Raw genomic sequence first — 20,211 nt, forward strand, 5'->3', positions numbered from 1 at the left:
CCATATTTTACTGCAGACGGAGGGCTTGCTTCATACAGCGACTGTAGAAGGAAACAGCAGACAATCCAGAACACACCTTCTCCGTAGGAAATGCCAATCTCTGGGGGCTCAAACCTCTAAGAGTTGTTGTCCTACTTACCGGGACCCTGTCATTCCACATTCACCTCCTGCACACCCCCTACTGGGGGATGTGCCCGCAACCAAGGTACATGCCCTTGACCGGAATCGAACCTGGGACCTTTCAGTCCGCAGGCCCATGCTCTAACCACTGAGCAACACCGTGTTTTTTTTTAAATGTTCTACACCCCGCAGTTAAAAACAAGCCGTCTAACCCGAAGCCATCGCTACTTGGAGGAGGCCCACAGGCGTTCATCTCTCTCTCACACCCGCTCACCACATGCGTGTCAGGGACTCGCTGGGCGTGGCGCTCGGCCCACCTACCGTTTGTTTGGATCCTTTATCAAGAGCCCTGAAAGCAGTGACTTGGCGTCCGAGGAGAGCGTGCGGGGGAACTTGATGTCCTCCATCAGGATCAGCTCGAACAGCTTCTCGTGGTCCTGGTTGTAGAAGGGCAGCCGCCCGCACATCATCTCGTACATGACGACGCCCAGCCCCCACCAGTCCACGGCCCGGCCGTAGTCGTTGTCCTCCAGCACCTGAGAGCGAGCGAGAGCGGGGAAGACGATGAGCTGCCGCACGTTCGACGCCAAACGCCACACGTTTACAGAACATGAGACTTTCACGGAAAAATGGATCCCCACTCTCACAGCCTAGGTGAGCAATGTTTGGAGATATATATATATATATATTTAATATATTTTATTGATTTTGTACAGAGAGGAAGGGAGAGAGATAGAGAGTTAGAAACATCAATGAGAGAGAAGCATCGACCAGCTGCCTCCTGCACACCCCCTACTGGGGATGTGCCCGCAACCAAGGTACATGCCCTTGACCGGAATCGAACCTGGGACCCTTCAGCCCGCAGGCCGACGCTCTATCCACTGAGCCAAATGGCTTTCGGTAGCAACGTTTAGATCTTGATCTTTGAACATGAAGCGTCCTCCAAAGATGTCAATCACACCGACTATTTGAAAGGATGGATATATTCCCAGAGACGGTCAGCGGACACATAAGGGGTGTATCAGACAACCGACGCCAAGGGCAGGCGGACGTGCATGGGCCGAGGACCAGACAGGCCGTCAGCAGGCCTGCACGTTGTCTCTCAGGCCCGCTTCACTGTCCAGGCTGGTTCACCTTTAAGCGGCAGCTTAAGGTGAGCCATGCTGACGGGGGGACACGGGACATGCCTTGCGCATTCCTGCTTGAGGAGAACCAGGGGACACGATCACACGTGGAAGACAGGAGGGAAGGGGCAGCGTCACGGAGAAGCACGCAGGGCAGGGCCGCCAGGAGAACGATGGACCGCTTTGGAGGCCCCCAATGTGGCAGCTCGGAAAGAGGCAGCCACCAGTGTGAGTCTGAAGATCTGTGGTGTGAACTAATAAACTTGAGTATCCAAAGCTTACGTACCCAGTGGCAATTTCCGTTAAACACAAACAAAATCGGGGACTCGATACCGGTGTACCATACACCCTAACTTTTTTTTGTTTGTTTATCCTCACATGAGGATTTTTTTTTTTTTTTTCCATTGCTTGTCAGAGAGAGTGGGAGGGAGGGAAGGAAAGAGAAAGAGAGAGAAACATTGATGTGAGAGAGATACATCGACTGGTTGCCTCCTGCACGCCTCCCAACTAGGGGCGGGAAGAGAACCCGAAACCCAGGTGCATGCCCTTGACCAGGAATCAAACTTGAGATACTTGGGTGTGCCAGCTGGTGCTCTAACCACTGAACCACAGCCACCAGGGCTTTATGCCTTAAATTTGTTTTGCAAAATACATTGCACGCAAAATTAATTTAGTAAGAAATGATATGAAAGCATCAGGCTCTGTTAGAGCAACCTGTTCCCATCGGAACATGATAACTTGCTATTTGTCCCATTAAAAAATATTAAAAATATATTTTTATTGATTTCAGAGGAAGAGAGAGAATCATTGAATGCCTACCTCCTACTCACCCCCTATTGGGGATTGAGCCCACAACCTGGGCACATGCCCTGGACCAGAATAGAACCAGGGTCCCTCAGTCTGCAGGCAGACACTCTATCCACTGAGCCAAACCAGCTAGGGCTGTCCCAGGAAAATTCTGATCATTTTTTTAAAAATTAGATTTGCTTCGCATTCAATGGAATTTTCTTCATTTATTTGCATATATATGCATATATATATATATATGTGGATATATTTTATTTTAAATTATATTTGAATAATCTTAAAGCTTACTTGTGATCCTCTTAGCTCTGGGACAAACAGATCAAGAAAACCATACCTATGAAATTTATCAATTAAAAAAATCTTACAACTGATTACATAAGAGCATTCGATTACTCTGATGTGAGTTTTATTTAAAATTTAGCAATACTTCCATGGAATCCCACGTGACATATTGACAGTTAAGGCCCTTTGGCTCACCAGGTATTTAAAGATGGAGCATGCCCTAAACGGTGTGGCTCAGTGGATAGAGCGTTAGCCTGCGAACTGAAGGGTCCCAGGTTTGATTCTGGTCAAGGGCATGTACCTGGGTTGCGGGCACATCCCCAGTGGGAGGTGTGCAGGAGGCAGCTGATCGATGTTGCTCTCTCATTGATGTTTCTAACTCTATCTCCCTCTCCCTTCCTCTCTGTAAAAAAACCAAATATATTTTTTAAAAAGATGGAGCGTATAATTTCAAGAAAAAACTATGTTACTTAAAGATATTTAGTGCCATTTTCAAGGGCTATGAAAAAAATTTTAATGCGACTGTATCACTGTTCATGGCTAAAGAAGCCTAGGACAACACTGGCAAGAAAGAACTCCAGTCTAGCTCGACATTTCCCAAAAATCTTCCGGAAATCACAGCTAAGCAAAAATTTTCGGGAAAAACAACAAATTCTCATTTTCATCTTTAGCCCAAAATATTTCAAATATCTATTTGCTTGAGATGAGTAATGTGAGAACATAAGAAAACAAGAAAAAAATCTAAAGAAGCGAGACATCCTACTTGCGTACTTAGAGGAAATGCTGTAACAGCTAATTTTTCAATACCAGTGACTTCCGATTATTCAAGAGTCTATTATCTCATGCCCGATTAGTACAATGTATTGTATTGTTTGTGGGGCTTTTGCAAATAGATTCAGGATTTTACCTAAGAACAAAAAAATTTAAAATCTCGGCATTCCTCCACCACCAGCAAAACAGTGGCACACGCAGCGAGCCTAATGTGGTTTTTAACCTCTTTTTTCACAAAACCATAAAAAGCATAAAAGCTGGATGAACTGCCTCCCGAACCCACGTTTCGCCAGCCGGGTTCTCGTCCCCAGCTGGCAAAACTGGCAATCCTTTATCTCTGCCTAAATACCTGGTTTGCAGCCAGAAGGGAAAGTGAGTACATTATATATATATATAAAAAAGGGGGGGGTATTTTTTTTTAAAGAGAAATAAGCATCTGAAAAAATAAAACTGCATTGTACAAAAATCTGTTTGATAAAATAAAATGCATTTTATTCGCGTTTGTAAAATGAACACTGATTCTCCAACTAAGTGGTTTGCTTTTGAACACAATGTGCTCTGACATATAGATGTAAGGCTACAACTGCGGTATGGCTTTGTCCTGAACAAATCTGATGCGATGTATTACTTTTTGACACACAAGCTTAAGCTATGTTAAGGAGAAACCGCCCTAAGATCTAAGTGTCTGTGCTGTCAATTACAAAGAAGATTTCTGTTCAACTCCTCCCGCTGAACAGCTGGGGGATGAAATAGAGGAGAAATGAAAGTGGCTCCAATATTCTACACGTGGATATACTAGTATAATATAAAACATGTTACATTCACATGCTCTCCTTTCGCACTCCTTACATATAAATTATTTCAAAACGCAATACTTGGTAATACTCTAGAAATTCCAGAGTGAACGTAAAATCCACAGCCTCTTGTATATTATTCTAGAAGATAATTTTTTCCCTTACTCAGAGCACTTCCTTTTTCACAATTACAGAAACACACAAAATTTATATTCTTTAACCTGAGAGTTGCCATTCCTTCTGGCTGCCTCTGATGATCCCCCCCCCTCCCCCCCCCCCGAGCAAAAAGGCTGATTTATGCCAAAACCAGTTTGGCTCAGTGGATAGAGCGTGTGCCTGCAGAATGAAGGGTCCCAGGTTCGATTCTGGTCAAGGGCATGCACCTCAGTGGTGGGCACATCCCCAGTAGGGGATGTGCAAGAGGCAGCTGATCGATGTCTCTCTCTCATCGATGTTTCTAACTCTCTATCCCTCTCCCTTCCTCTCTGTAAAAAAATCAATAAAATATATTAAAAAAAAAAAAAAAGGCTGATTTACTTCCTGGTCATGGTGAAGGGCCACGAGTGTGCAGGATGCTAACAGAATAGCTAACAGCTCTGTACAACGCACACCGCCACATAATTTAAGCAGAAACGCAGATCAGAACCTGCTCACAGGGAATAACCCACTAAAAGGCTTCTCTTAAAGAAAATGTCTAAAGAAAGTGTCTCTTTGCCATGAAGTCAATGTTGCTGACATGGAGCTACACACCAGTCGTAAGCACGGCCTAGACACTGGGCATTGCCTTCGGTCCCTATTGCTCTGTGACACACATGGACCTTTACGTTATAACTGCATTGAACACGAATGCCCAGACAGACACAAAGCACAAGGGGGTCAGGAACACACGGAAATGTGAATGGTAACAAACAATGGGAGGCCCTGGCCGGTGTGGCTCAATGGATAGAGCGTTGGCCTGTGGACTGAAGGCTCCAGGGTTCGATTCTGGTCAAGGGCACATGCCCAGGCTGCGGGCTGATCTTCAGTTGGGGGCATGCAGGAGGCAGCTGATCAATGGTTCTCTCTCATCATTGATGTTTCTATCTCTCTCTCTCCATCTCCTTTCCTCTCTGAAATCAATACAAATGCATTAAAAAACAACAAACGAAGATGCACGCACACAGCGCACCCTGGGACACGGCCATCCTCTGCTCCCCCAGGACCGGAGCCCGCGTCCCTTTCTGATAAAATAAAGCTGGGACACAGGGAGGTGCCAGCAGGTGCCAAGGACTATGAGGTGATCTGGTGAGATCGGATTAGCATTAGGGAACATCTGACGGAGGCACTTTCATCTCGGGAACAACCGGGCGAGTTGAAAAACTCAGCATACATAGCTCTTGCATGGCTATTGATTTAAACAAATTCACTAATACACCATGTCTTAAAATGATACCATCAATGGAAGTTCCCAGTGTAAACATTTATTTGGCTAATGGTCACTTAGAAAAACGCACATATTCATTCCAATATCCTTTTACCAGTTAGGGTTTGCTGGGAGACCGGAGGCATGCCTCGCTGAGCGTGTCCGCCCAGGCCATCCACGCCCCCGAGGCAAGCAGAGATAAGGGGGTGATGTGTACCCCAGAGGGGCTCCCTGCTCGACAGTAATCCAGACGGAGCAGATGGGCGGGGGAGGGACGGAACGCCTGAACACACTGTCTGCACACCTAGGCTGTGAAAGTAAACTGTGAACTTGGATGAACCAATTTACCGCTAATTCAAACATTATTTTTTTTTTCTTTTTTCTGGTGCCCATACGTTTCAGGTAGCGGATGGGTGTGTGTTTTATACATACACACGCCGACACGCTTTCTCATTTATGGGAATCCTTCCCATCACAAGAATTTGCTTTAAAAAAAAAAGACCTATAAATATCCTAATTCAGATGCTGAAATGGACTGCAGCTTTGGGGGAAGTATATCTTTCATAAGAATTAAGGATTCCGTGTTTCTTGGTATGGTGTTCCTAAGTACATACTGTCACCTGCTCTAATAATTCCCGAGAGAATGTGAGCTGCCCCCTGCTGGGGCCCAGAATGCCGTGGCTTCTGGCTACCTCCTCGCAAGCACACTCTCCCTGCATGCAGCTGACATGGGGCTGCAAAAGCAATCTGTGGCCAGAACAGGCGACAAACATCCCTGATGGATGCAATGCTGGTGACTGAATCATGCTGACACATGTCTTCCCTCCCAGAGATGTCTATGCTTCCTTTTCATCCGGAAGCATCAGACATCATGGGATTTTGAAGAAACTGGGGCTTTGTCACCCCAGTGAAAACAGCCATTGTCAAATACTGCAGGTTAGCAGCTAGCCGTTAGTTTTGTACACGCTCTTAAGCTTCGGAGAATTTAAAATTAAACTTGATGCTAACCTGCAGCCATTCCAAAGTGCTAAATGCAAATTAAGTCCAAAAGACCGCAAAACATTGTAAAAATTTCAAGTGAAAAATAGACTATAGAACTTTCAGATCGCTAGGCAAGTAAAAGCTGCTGCTTCTAAACCCTAACAGACATCAACACTGAACTAAAAAGTATCATTTAGGTTCATATTTTAAGTGTTCAATTTGGGTCCAGCCAGCGTGGCTCAGTGGTTGAGCACTGACCTATGAACCAGGAGGTCATAGTTTGATTCCCTGTAAGGGCACATGCCCAGGTTGAGGGCTTGATCCAGTGTGGAGTGTGCAAGGAGGCAGCCGATCAATGATTCTCTCTCATCATTGATATTTCTCTCTCTCTCCCTTCTTTTCTGAAATCAATTAAAAAATATATTTTATATATATTTAAATATATACTTTTATTTTCTTTTATTTAATATATTTTTATTGATTTTTTACAGAGAGGAAGGGAGAGGGATAGAGAGCTAGAAACATTGATGAGAGAGAATCATCGACCAGCTGCCTCTTGCACACGCCTCACTGGGGATGTGCCCGCAACCAAGGTACATGCCCTAGGCCGGAATCGAACCCGGGACCTTTCAATGCACAGGCCGACGCTCTATCCACTCAGCCAAACCGGTTTTGGCTAAATATATATTTTTAAAATAAGTATATTTATTCTTTATTTTACATATATTTAAGTATATATTTTTAAAATAAATATATTTATTTTTATTTTATATATATTTAAATATGTAAAAATATATTTATTTACCTTTTCTTCTAAGTGTTCAATTTGGGGACAAAGTGGGATGGTTTTGAATAGGATCCGGAAACAGTACAAGCAGTGAGCCGGACATCTGACAAGTGCTTACGTACGAATTCTGACCACAAAGCACACACCTTCCACCTGAACCGACCACCACGAACATGGATGTGCCCTTCACAGAACCCTGCGGGAGTCGAAGGCATTCCCGCATCCCTCCGGAGACAGGTGTTCCATGAATTTTTCATGGTGAAACGAAGTATTAGGGAGGCGCCCGGTTTTAGAAAGGCTACCAACACCACTTTTCGTTTTCACAGAAACCTTACAAGTGTGAAGGCTCAGCTCCACAATCTGGTAGAAAGAGCAGGACTGCGTCTGGGGGCTAAGAACATGGGAGTGTGCGAGCTGCTGTGTTTACCTACAGATGAAACGTGCAAACGTTCAATAACCTGGGCCTCCTTTATTTCTCTTAGATCTCCTAACGACAGTACCAAGAGAGCCCATACAATGGCACCTGCCACGTTTCTTCTTGTTGTATTTGAAATAAGTGAATAAAATTCCATTCAATACATTTAAGCCTAGTTTGGTTCCAACCACGCCCCCTGCCTGCACCGCTCCATGCTACCAATGACCTTGGCCTGTAATTTACATGTTTCTCCCAATTCGTTCTGAAGGAGTCATATTGATCTCTGGTTTTAGATCCCCTCTATAATAGAATCTAATTTCCGTTTCTACTATTATCTATACAGCATCACAATGGCTCTGAGTGAATCTTTGTATCAAAATATCCTGGTCTGTTTCAGATATTTTCAAAATCGGGATTATATAAAATGTATTAAAGAAGAGTAGGTTTCAAAAGAAAAATGGATACAATGACAGTAAGTGGATGTTCTCTAAAAAAATGAGGTTCTAACATCTAAAAAGGCATCAACAATACATTTTCATCCACTGGAAAAAATGTTTTCTGTGATCTGAAACAAAATTATAAACGCGTTTTCTCTGAATAGCCATTTCCAACCATCCAGTCTCTCTCTCTTTTTTTTTTCCTTGCCATCTTTTTGTTAGTTCTAACTTGATTATCAAATAATTTTTATTTTTACACGATTACAGAAGTGCATTTCTCTGGGCTTCCAAAACCACCTTATTCAACCTCCCCCATCTGTCACCATCTGCTTCCCTTTAGCGTGTACTTTTTGTGCGATCGCATAAACACGTGAAAAATAACTAACGTGCAGATGACGGCCCGCCGGTACATTTGAGGACTGGGCATAATAAAAGTGAACTGCCAAAACGCACTTAACACTTTTAATTTTGTTGGGTCTTGCATGTGAGCCGCATTTGATTTTCAGGCTGTTTTGCAATTGGAGGGCTGATCAGGTACTGCTAACTCAAGAGCAAAGCTGAGACTAAATAATTAGCGCTGCATAAAGTGGCTTTGGATGCGGCGGCGAGAGCCAGCTCGGATAATAAACCTTAACAGGAAGGTCTGATGTGTGATTTCTAATTTTTTTTTTTTTAATCATTTCGAGGAGTGAAGAGGAGAGTTTGCAAAAAAACAAATTCCCCTCGAAATATATTATTGTCCATAATGGATGGCAGGCCGGGTTTATTTCCTTCCAGTGGCGGTGAGAGCGAAAGCGCATTCATTTCTGACTACGTGGGCAAGTGCATTTTCTTGAGCTGTAACTTCATCTCTTGAAAAATACATTATTCCCAGCCTCCCCCCGCCCTCTAACACTAAAGATCCATAATTCATCCAAAGACCCCGGAGAACAAATATTTCAAAAATATTCCTTTTTCAACAAATGGCCTTTTTACACGGTAACACTTATCGTTTCTGGTGGTCCTTGCCACAGGAGAAACGTAAGCTCATTTAAAACTTAAGTTTACTTAAAAATCAGCGGTGAATCTGCCACAGAGCATGTTAAGCGGACTGAGCTGACTTTTCACAGCCTTTTTGAAGCATCTTTTAAATGCCTTTCACCTGTCTTTCCATGGCACAGCACTTCCGGCAGATAAGACCATGCAGAAGGTACAGGAAAGGGGGGTCTGGGAGATGGGGGTGGAGGACGCAGCCTTGGCAAGAGGAGGGGAAAGGCTGACAGGGAGCCGTTCCCCAGAGCATCAGTACCCAGCACTGCATCCAGGTCTGACACACAACTCCCAGTTCCATGCCCTCAAGGAAAGTCTGGCCTGTGTGGCTCAGTGGTTGAGCATTAGCCCATGCACCGGGAGGGGACCAGTTCCATCCGCGATCAGGGCAATGTGACTGGGTTGCAGGCTCGATCCCCAGCAGGGGGCATGCAGGAGGTAGCCGATCAATGTTTCTATCTCTCTCTGAAATCAATAAAGAAAAATTTTTTTTAAAAGAAAGGCGGGCATTAACACAGGGAAGTATAAGAAATTTCAGGGTTCAGCTTGTGCCGATCCGCCCAACTGACCATCTGATCACAGTGTGGCCTTCTCTCAATTCCAAAGGGTTTTCCCTCCTTCACAGACCCAGCCTAAGCCTGCATCCCCCCATCCCCCTACTGCCTCTTCTCTTCCTGCTCCTGCCATCTCTCCTTCAGTCCCGCCACACCCTGCACAACTCCAGTGCAGCGGTTCCTGTCTGCACAGAAATCATTCTTCACAGCTCATCACCTTAGCAAACACGAAGATACGTGAGGACAAAAACCATTTCTTACCATCTTTGTATTCCAGCATCTAACATAATGCATGGCACCTAATGAATATTCATGAATATGTCCTCAGTAGATGAATGAGTGTTCTTAGCGAAACGGTTCACATCCAAGACCAGAAGAACTCAGATGTTTGCTCTTAAAAGAGTGAACACGTTCAAAATTATCCTGGTTTAACAAACATGTAGGTGCTTGACAAAAAAAAACCCACAAAAAAAACACTTAGCTAAAACCGGTTTGGTTCAGTGGATAGAGCGTCTGCCTGCAGACTGAAGAGTCCCGGGTTCGATTCCGGTCAAGGGCATGTACCTTGGTTGCGGGCACATCCCCAGTGGGGGGGGAGGGGGGGGATGGAGGGGGCAGTGCAGGAGGCAGATGATCTATGTTTCTCTCATCGATGTTTTAACTCTCTATCCCTCTCCCTTCCTCTCTGTAAACCATCAATTATATAAATATATATATATATATATATATATATATATATATATATATATATATATATATATATTTTTTTTTTTTAAAGGCTTAATCACAAAATGAAATGTATATGGCCAACTAAAAATGAACTTACTCTACTCTAGTTAGTACCTTTATGTTCATCAAGTTTATAAAATATCCTTGCCCTACAACATAATGTTAAACAGTGGAAGAAAAACAGATTTGGCTCATGCTGCAATCCAGGTAAGAATAGTAGGAACTGCAAGTTCTGTTCATGCTGAAATGTCTCCTGGGCAAGCATTAGGCCACCGTTCCCTTTTTGTCTGTGTGGAGCCCCGCCCACCTCTGGCGCCAGGTACTCCGGGGTCCCACAGAAGGTCTTCATGGTGGCCGTGTCAGTGATCCCCTCTTTGCAAAGTCCGAAATCTGTGATTTTTATGTGGCCATCTTTATCCAGCATCAAATTCTCCAACTGCATAGGAAGAAAAATGACAGGATTATTCTACAGTCTTCCAATCTAGGGAAAATACTGTTTGGAAACAATTATCGAATGCCGAGAAAGAGACTTTGGAAAGAGGACATAGTTGTTAAGAGAACTTTCAAGACTTACAAACCCTGTAGTTTTGTAATCCTATCTAACAAAGAGGGATTATGCTAATTGACCTTCACACCATCACAAAAATGGTGGCACCCACAGCCAATAAGGAGGAAATATGCTAATTGGCTGTCCCACCCTCAAACATGGTACCCACAGCCAATAAGGAGGGACTATGCTAATTGGCTGCCACACCCTCAAAGATGGCAACGCCTTCAAAGATGGGGGTGCCCACAGCCACAAGATGGCGATGCCCAGTCCCTTCAGCCCCACCTGCTTGTGGGCGGGCCCAGCTGCTCCACACACATGCCTCCGGAGTCCCCCAGTCCCCTCAGCCCCTCAGAGCCTGCCTGAGATGCAGGCAAGCCTCAGATGGCAGCTGCCCAGCCACCCAGGGCCACCCAAGGCTCAGGTAACCAGGGCTGGCTCAGGCTTGCGCTGCTGGCAGTGGCAGCAGCAGAGGTTTGATGGGTGTCGCTTTCCCCTGATTGCCAAGTCGCCTCCTGCCCCTGAGGGCTCCTGGACTGTAAGGGGGACTAAGGGACTCCCCCTCCAGTGCATGGATTTTCATGCACTGGGCCTCTAGTTCATACATAAAAAGAAACATGCTTTATCAAATATTTTGATGATGAAATTATTATTTAATCCAATGGGAGTCAAGAGCCATTACTGTGTAAGAACTAAAGCTCACCTAATTTTTCAAAGCAGAAACTAATCCTCTTTTTATGTAAATAAATTATGACCTAAATAATCCCAAAGAGATGAGTATCGTTTTCTGGATACATACAGATGGTTTCCAACACGTTCTCTTGGGAATCTATTGCTATTATAAAATAGACAGGCACAGAAACGTTTTTTGATGGTGGGTGCCAAGCAAACCTAAATCGTATTGTGAAAGCTAAGGTGGTGTCCTCTTTTGCAGTTCTTTGTGATAAAGAAATACCAACCCTTTCAAACATAAAAAGGTAAAGAATGTCAAAGCCAAACAGTCAACAGTTAATGAAAATATACAGCACTAATATTATACAACTGGAATCTTTTTGAGGCCATTAATGAAAACATACCCAAGAGAATCTCAGAGATGTAACTAAGTAGCAAGATCATCTGCCTCAAGTGAAAATTATGACACGCAAGGGTAGAGTTTGTGCAAATCCCAATATCATTAAAAATAACATCAATAGCTGATCATTTTCCTATCCGATTTTGAACCCAAAGCTATGACTGTCATCACACATAGATGGTTCTGAGTTGTGATCGGATAGCCTTACCCACTCATGTGGATATAAATACACATGAGAAATTATTAACAGAATGAATGAAAATTAACTTTCTAAATAATAGGCAACTTATCTACTCCTCAGTGTGGCGATCTATGCAAGTGCTTACCTGAACTCTGAAGTCAATATCCAATTCAAAACAAAACTCCATATATGAACATAAATGACTGCATATACAATGGGATGCCATCATACTGTTCTGTCACCCAGTGTCTTATAAATCAGAAATTAAATGCAGCAAAGCAAGCTGAGCTCACTGAAGGCGGACCAGACAGACCTATGTCCTCAGGGGTGGTTCTAACTGTGCTCCCTGGCTGACCTACACGCTTCATACACGCTTCCTTTATGGCATATAGTTCGGCAAAGTGAGGCTGCTGAGCGTTTCAAAAGAAAAACTTTTATTTTCTCTAAATTCAGAAATATTGCGCCTTCCATATGCTTCTCCACTAGCTGGGACCTAAAAGAAAAGCCTAATTTGCACAAATGACGAGTCCATCTCTTCATCAGGCTTCCAGGTTCCTCCCTTTCCCCTTTCTCTGCCTCCCTCTGCTAGCTTGCTGTAATGAGAAATGTACGTATTGACTGGAGAGTCTGTTGTTTTGTTGAATAAAAACATACATGTCCTACTCCTAATTTTTAAGAAGATGTTAATGGCTTAAATGTAGGAGTGTATTATAGTATACACCAGTGGTCGGCAAACTGTGGCTCGCGAGCCGTGGTTTGCCACTCTGTTGACTAATGAGTTTGCCAACCACTGACCTAGACTCTCCATTCCAATAATTACAGGCTGTTGTTGTTCCTTGTGATTAAGCCCCTACCCCAGTGGTCGGCAAACTCATTAGTCAACAGAGCGGCAAATCTCGGAGCTGCAGTTTGCCAATCACTGCCTTAGGCTATTGACTTCTATGTGCCTCAACTTAATCTATAAAACAGAGGCAAATAACAGTAGAAACCTAATGTGATTGTTTTGAGAATTAAATGAGATACTGACTCCAGAACTTAACACACTGGAAGCATTCAATGACTGTATTGATCATTATTATATATATATATTTTTTTATTGATTTTACACAGAGAAGAACTGAGAGGGATAGAGAGTTAGAAACGTCAATGAGAGTGTAACATTGACCACCTGCCTCTTGCCCACTCCTGACTGGGAATGTGCCCGCAACCAATGTACATGCCCTTGACCAGAATTGAACCCAGGACCTTTCAGTCCGCAGGCCGACGCTCTATCCACTGAGCCAAACCGGTTTTGGCTGTATTGATCATTATTAAATACTGGAGGCCGGGTGCACAGGATTCGTGCACTGGTTGGGGCGTGGCTTGCAAGGATTAGCCCACTGGTTAGCGAGTGGCTGTGGACCCGCCCTCTGAGTGGCTGCCTCCAAAGCAGGAGCAGCAGCTCATCTCAGTCAAGCACTGTGGGGGTACACTGACCACCAGGGGGCAGCTTCTGCATTGAGTGTCTGCCCTCTGGTGGTCAGTGTGCATCACAGCAACTGGTAGATCGGTCATTTGAGTCATTCTGCCATTTGGTTGCTGGTCTTTTATTATATAGGATAGCATTTAATGGTCGATGTGTAAATTATTAGAATGGTGTGTGCTTTTCTAGATAACACATTTTTTAAAGAAAAGAAGAAAGTTCAAGAACAAAACCCTATGAAACACTTTTGTTAGCTCAGTGACTTAAGCAAAACCATGTCTCAATATGCAATAAACAAACAAAACAAGTATTTCATAACTTTCAAGCCAGTTATTGTACAGTAGTGTCCACCCTTTCCCACCAACTATTTTTCTACTCTCACCATCCTGAAATATCACTCTGCTGAGCAGCAATGACAAAAACAACTTGTCCTCCAACAGTATGAATGACAGTCAGGCATGCATCACCTTAAAAAGAACACCCCGGATCCAGTGTATATGATAAGCCAGGGTAATTCACTATCCAGTCTTGTTACAATAGGTATTTTACACAGATGCATAACAACTCTCCGGAACATGTAAGGACCATTAGTGAGCCCGGCCGGCGTGGCTCAGTGGTTGAACATGGACCTGTGAACCAGGAGGTCACAGTTGGGTTCCCCGTCAGGGCACATGCCTGGGTTGCAGACTCGATCCCCAGTGTATGGCGTACAGGAGACAGCCGATCCATGATTCTCTCTGATCACTGATGTTTCTATCTCTTTCACTCTCCCTTTCTCTTTGAAATAGATAGATGGATTGATGGATTGATGGATGGATGGATGGATGGATAGATGATAGATAGATAGATGGATGGATGGATAGATAGATAGATAGATAGATAGATACAGACTCATCAGTGTTGTGGAGGATGAGCAGAATCAATCACCTGAAAATCCTTTCCAAGCAGAACACCTGGGCATCAATTCCTAACGCACCTAACACTAACGTACACAGGACCACAGGATTCCCGCCCTTGGAGGGCTTCCACCAAGTAAAGGAGGCATGCACACATCTACCAACGATCTCTCCTCGGCTCTCTCTCCTGAACGCCCTGGCTTTCCTTCCTCCTTCCTCCTTCCGTCAGCCACAGACGGCAGCACGCACGCTGTCGCTGATGGCCAGGGTCTCTCCCCGGTTGAGCTCGGTGCATCTGCTTTATCGCCACACTCGGTCCTCGTTACCAGGGCATTATGCTCATGCCTAATGGAGGCACCCACTGGCCAAAGCAATGATGAAGACAAACGGGGGGCTTGAGAGGAAGCATTATGTATTAGAAATCTGGTTTTGCTGCCTACTCATATCAGAGGGCTGTCATCTAACAGTCCTGAGCAGCGCGTGCCTTGAGGAGAGAGGACATATTACCCAGTACGCCTCATGGAGTTCCCATAACAAAGCCACATTTTTACCCAGTTTAAGGGGACAGGCATTATGTGACAGAGGGTATGGTTCAGCGTCTGAATGAGAAAATGTTAGCGCTGGAAATCTCTGTCCTCTGTTCTCCGTGCACAGGAAATTGTGGCAAGAAAGCGCTATGGTCCTTCTGCTCTGCTGGGACCAGAGGAAAAGGAGACTCTTAAAGACCTGAAGCTGTGTTATCTGAATGGCTTCCCAAACCTGTACCGCTCCTCCTGCTACATACAGTAAAGATGGAATCTGTGGGGAGTACCAGGATCGGTGCTGCTGCAGGCCAGAAGTGACTGGCCGGAGGCAGAAGTGACTGCCCTTTTTAAAATGCAAATCAAACCAACGCCATGCTATATTAAAATGCTGCAGGTGTTTAATCCGCCAAAAAAGTGAACACCAAAATCAAGCCAAATATTTTCCTCCAATAAAGTCTTATTATAAAATCTCTTCATAATACATCATCGGATGTTAGACTCTCATAATGAAGCTTATTTTAAAATGTCACTTGCAAAGTTACTTGACTTTTAATCAGATGTTTAATATCATCCAGCACAGTTACAGAAAACTCAGACTGTTATTGGTAGATTGTACTTAATCTGGGCACCCAAGCAGAAATTATTATACATCAAAATCTCGGACATAGGCCGGTGTGGCTCAGTGGTTGAGCGTCAACCTATGAACCAGGAGGTCACAGTTCGATTCCCTTCCGGGCACATGCCCAGGTTGCGGGCTCAATCCTCAGTGTGGGGTGTGCAGGAGACAGCCGATCGATCCATGATTCTCTCTCCTCACTGATGTTTCTCTTTCTCTCTCCCTCTCCCTTCCTCTCTGAAATCAATAAAAATATATTTTTAAAAAATCTTTTAAACGATATCCATAGCAGTGACTGCCATTTCCTCCCAGGTGCAGTACCCACCACATCCTTAAACAGAGTGCTTTCTGCCCCACTAAATGTGCCTTTCTCGGAGCGGCGGGACTGTAACTGCGTTGTCTGTCCCTCGGCCTCTCTCTACGGAAACAAGCGGGCTGTTTGGCGCGAGGGTTTACCTTGAGGTCCCGGTACACGATCTTGCCCGAGTGCAGGTAGTCCAGCGCAGACACGATCTCGGCGCCGTAGAATCGCGTGCGGTCCTCGGAGAACACACGCTCCCTCGACAAATGGAAAAACAGCTGCGGGGAGACAGCGGGGACGGGGTTGTAATCATTACTGATTTAGTGGGGAATTAGCGCCAACATGAAACCCCTCTCCGCGCCATATTGTGCTGATAGATGGGGTACTCTCCGCGGACACGCAGCCTCCTGGCCGGCAGCTGGCTCGGCTCCCCAGGTTTCCGGGGGGTTGGGGGGGGAGGTGGGGAGCCTGCAGGCTGTCAGACCAGCCTTTCCATCAATGCACCCATCTTGGGAAGGCAGTCTGCGTGCTCCCATTTAACCTCCATCCCCGGAGGAAGAGGGATGCGCCATGGATCCCCACGTTTCCCCTCCCTCTCGGCTGCTCTCCCTTCCCGGACTTTATTAACAGATAATACAGATAATAATTTAATTTTTTTTAAAAAGGAGACTTTATTAACTAAGTGCACACGGGCAGCGAGGCAGCCGCCCTGTTTAACGACCCCGTTTGCATCTGGTTTCGGGGGCAGGACGGGTTTGCTGCAGCTGCCCTGCGTGCACTGGCTCTGTCCTGCGGCTGCTGACTCAGCACGCTGCCTCTGCAAACATCCCCGCGGTTTGCATCCTGTTTCCATGGTGAGAAGCGGGAAGTGATGGCCACGGCGGCCTGAGAAGCTCCCATCAGCCCCCTGTCATTCTCAACGCCCATTCTTTCTGCTTCCACTCTTTTCTCAGACAAACACGTGAACAGCAAGCCCAGCCATTCCTTAGCTGATCGCCACTCGGCAGCCTACAAGTACTGGTCTGGTGCCCTCTGTGCCCAAGCACCCAGCCCCCCCCCCCCGCTCCGCCAGCTCATCTGCAAGCTGCCTCTCCCATCTCCCAGGCGGGCCATGGAGAGAAGGAGCAGGCCTCCGGCAGACGGACCCCTGGTGGCCCATCTCATTGGACCGAGAAAGCCCAGGAGCAGGAGGGCTTGTGGGAGGGCTGAGCACACCGCCAGGCGTCCCGGCAGATGCTCCACACACGTCTGTGATGGTAGAAGTGGCCCCCAGTCAGGGGGCTCCTCGCTGCAAGATCAGAGATCAGCGATACTGTCCCCGGATGAGTGCCTCCCAGCGCTTCCACAAGTTTCTAACAGGCCTAGTTAACCAATCTGTGCCTCGCACCCCAAACCGTAACTCGGTGACACACACGAGGGGCCCTAAGGTTCCCTCCTCCCTTCCCTACCTCCGCCTCCACTGAGGAGCCTGTCATTGTATTGACATAGCTCTGTGCCTAGCCCACTGTCACAATGAAGAAGAAAGGCAATATCATGTACCTATCGCCAAAAATGACTAGCCCAACACTAGTTAAGGCAAAGCTAAACTAGTAGGCCGAAGTCTCTAAGTTTTAACGCTCTATCATATTGCCCTGTTTTATCAGCTCCAAGACGCTACTGACTGGGACTCTATCATTATTTTATGTTTACACCAAGCAAGAAAAAAAAAAAAGGTCAAAAAAGGCAAATAAAATCTATGACACACCATCAAATATAAGAGGTATTCTCAATGCAGAAATGTTAACTGTATCAGAACAAGAATCCGATACACTGTGCCAAAAATCAAGCTAGTGTGTACAGTTCCTCAGGGATGTTTTTTAAAAAACATCTACTTTATGTATAACATATATTATGTATTATAATGTGTAATGCCTATAAACAGGCATAACTACACAATGCATTACCATTCAAATAAGGACAGTGAGTAGAAAGAAGCATGGACCATCAGTAAAACCATTCTGAATAATTTCTGGGTCAAAGTAATTTCTGCCATGCTTTATTCAACATATCACTAACTCTGGTGAATGAACTTGGGCCTTCTATGTAAATTTGTAGATTTATGGTAGTGTTCTAATGGAATGAGAATAGTGGTTAAATTTATAAATTTTCTTAAAATAACATCAAACCTGCTACCCACTCATCTACGGTACAAAACTTATGGATGCTCCTTCCATCAATATAATGCATGCGGGATTCTAGATCTTTATTTAGACCACACATATCTTCGATTTGTCTCCCAGCCAATTTCCATAAAAATAGATGCTAAAGTTTTTACTTAAGGAGAATTCTATTTATTCCTCAATCTGCTGTCCTCCGAGTCTGCCCTTGCTACTTTATGGGACTTACTCTTGTTAAGATAATCAAGAGCCCAATCCGTTGACTTCCAGTCCGAACCCCTCCTTCCTGTTCTGGAGCTTAGCCATCACCCCCTGTCCCCTCCGGAAGCACATCCTTGGCTGTGGTCATACAACCCTCTCCTGCCTACCTAACTCGCTGCACATTTCTTGGCTGGGAGCCAAGTTTCCAATCAATTATTTTAAAGCCCCCGGGTCAGCATGGGAAGAGAAGAGAGAACATATTTAATGACAGAGACAATCCCTGACCTCAAGACATTCAACTCAGAGGAAGAGACACGTGCAGAGATAAAATCCATGAGAGCTGTGATACGTTGTCCACTTCTGATATTAAAAGTGATTTGGAGGCAAAGGATGATTAACCTTTGTTGAGATGACCCGAGGAGGCTTCACAAATAAGGATGGAACTTTTCGCAAAAGGAGAATCTTATATTGAAGCCTATCAAAGACCGCTACTCAAGCTGTTTCCACCTTTGTGTTTCTAACATGGCCTCGTACAGAACCTGCACAGAGTAGTCAACTAATCAATGCTTGATCAAGAGTTAATTCTAAAAAGAAAAAGAAAACAATGGCAAGAAAACACACGCAAGGAACTCCCCCAGCTGACGAATAACCCACATTCCAGGCAATGCCAGGATTTAAGTAAAAAAGGATGAGGCCACATCTTTCAGGACCTTGACTGCCAAGATATGGGGGTGGAGATTTATTATTCTGAGATAAGAAGCTTTAAAGAATTTGGGGTGCAAACAATAAGGATAATTAAACAACAGCTCTGGCAGCAACTGGAGCGCCTGTGAACCAGATCTGAGCCTACGGTTGGGCAAACACTGCGTAAAGCGCAACAGGAACGTCGCCGAGCACCTGTCGGCGGGACTTCTGTGAAAAGCTGACACAACGAGAGAACGTGGTGGCAATCCGCAAGGACATCACGATTAGGACAGAACAGCCGGCAACATGAGCAGTTCTGCTAGCGGTATGGCGGTCATAAAATAAAGAGCGCACTGGAATTAGCGAATGAGTAAGTCGGACAATAACTGACAACATCAGAAGGCACACATGAGCTGAATGACAGCTCAGAGGCCTCAACCACAGCAGCTCAAGAGTCAAAATTCCAGAGGGAATGAGCTTGCACCAATTGGGGTCAAGGGAGAGAGTAACAATGTTGGGGTGTCCTTGGATGACTGAGTAGATGCTATAGCCAGCAGCGTTGGGAAAGAAAATGGGAACAGAGGAGCAATGGGTCTTGTTTGACCTGTTAACATATAAAGACGCATTGGACACCACTGACACCATTTGAAAGTGGGCCCGAAGGTGTAGAGGTAGACATGAGAGTCATTTATAGAAAGATACTGTTATAACCGAGGCGGCACGCGACAGCCCAGGAATTCAGTAGAAGGTGAGCACAGAAGAAGCTCAGAATCTTAGGAACCACCACACAGGGGGCAGGAGAAGGGATCAGGACGCGGAGGCAGAGACCTGGCAGTGTGAGAGGGAAGAAGAATGTGCCTGAAGAACGAAGGAAAAGCAAGTTTCCAGAAGGCAAGTTGACCAGAAAGCAAGTTTCCAGAAGGAATTCACGTTGACCAGGCCCAGGAATGAGATCATTTGCTACCTTCCCGGGAAGAGATGTCATACTTACGTGGGCTCAGAAGAGGATGCAAAGGCAGAAATGGTACGTGACGCCTTCAGGAAAAAATGGATGAGATGAGTCAACATATTGTTGAAATGGAAGAGTTCTGCTACAACGTATTATGTAATGCTTTCAGGGAAACTTCTGCCTAAAGAAATGGAGCGATGCTATACCGTAAAGCTACAATTCATATGGGAGAGGCACACCAATGAAAAGACCAATAAAATCAGAAGGCCACCATCTGGTTATTTTATAAAAATTTGGTATCTGATATCATTGATGATGACCATGTGTCCCAAAGTAAATGAGAAAAAAAAAAAAAAAAAAGACTAATAAATGGTGATACAATAGTTGTTC

At 45.0% G+C, this 20,211-nt stretch overlaps 1 protein-coding gene across 4 annotated transcripts in view; it reads right to left on the reverse strand.

Moving 5' to 3' along the window:
• Window positions 1–20,211, reverse strand: part of AKT3 (AKT serine/threonine kinase 3) — a 168,747-nt gene that overhangs the window by 5,914 nt on the left and 142,622 nt on the right. For 3 of the 4 annotated variants that reach the window (XM_084868908.1, XM_084868909.1, XM_084868907.1), the window contains 3 exons: window positions 15,987–16,109; window positions 10,540–10,668; window positions 442–656 (listed from right to left, as the gene is read on the reverse strand). In XM_084868908.1, coding sequence (XP_084725034.1) covers window positions 442–656; window positions 10,540–10,668; window positions 15,987–16,109 — 467 coding nt within the window. The remainder of the gene's footprint in view (window positions 1–441; window positions 657–10,539; window positions 10,669–15,986; window positions 16,110–20,211) is intronic. The other variant, XM_084868910.1, reaches the window with a different exon arrangement.

Source organism: Pipistrellus hanaki (genome assembly GCF_964339955.1).
Source record: "Pipistrellus hanaki genome assembly, chromosome: 20".
Lineage (NCBI taxonomy): Eukaryota > Metazoa > Chordata > Mammalia > Chiroptera > Vespertilionidae > Pipistrellus > Pipistrellus hanaki.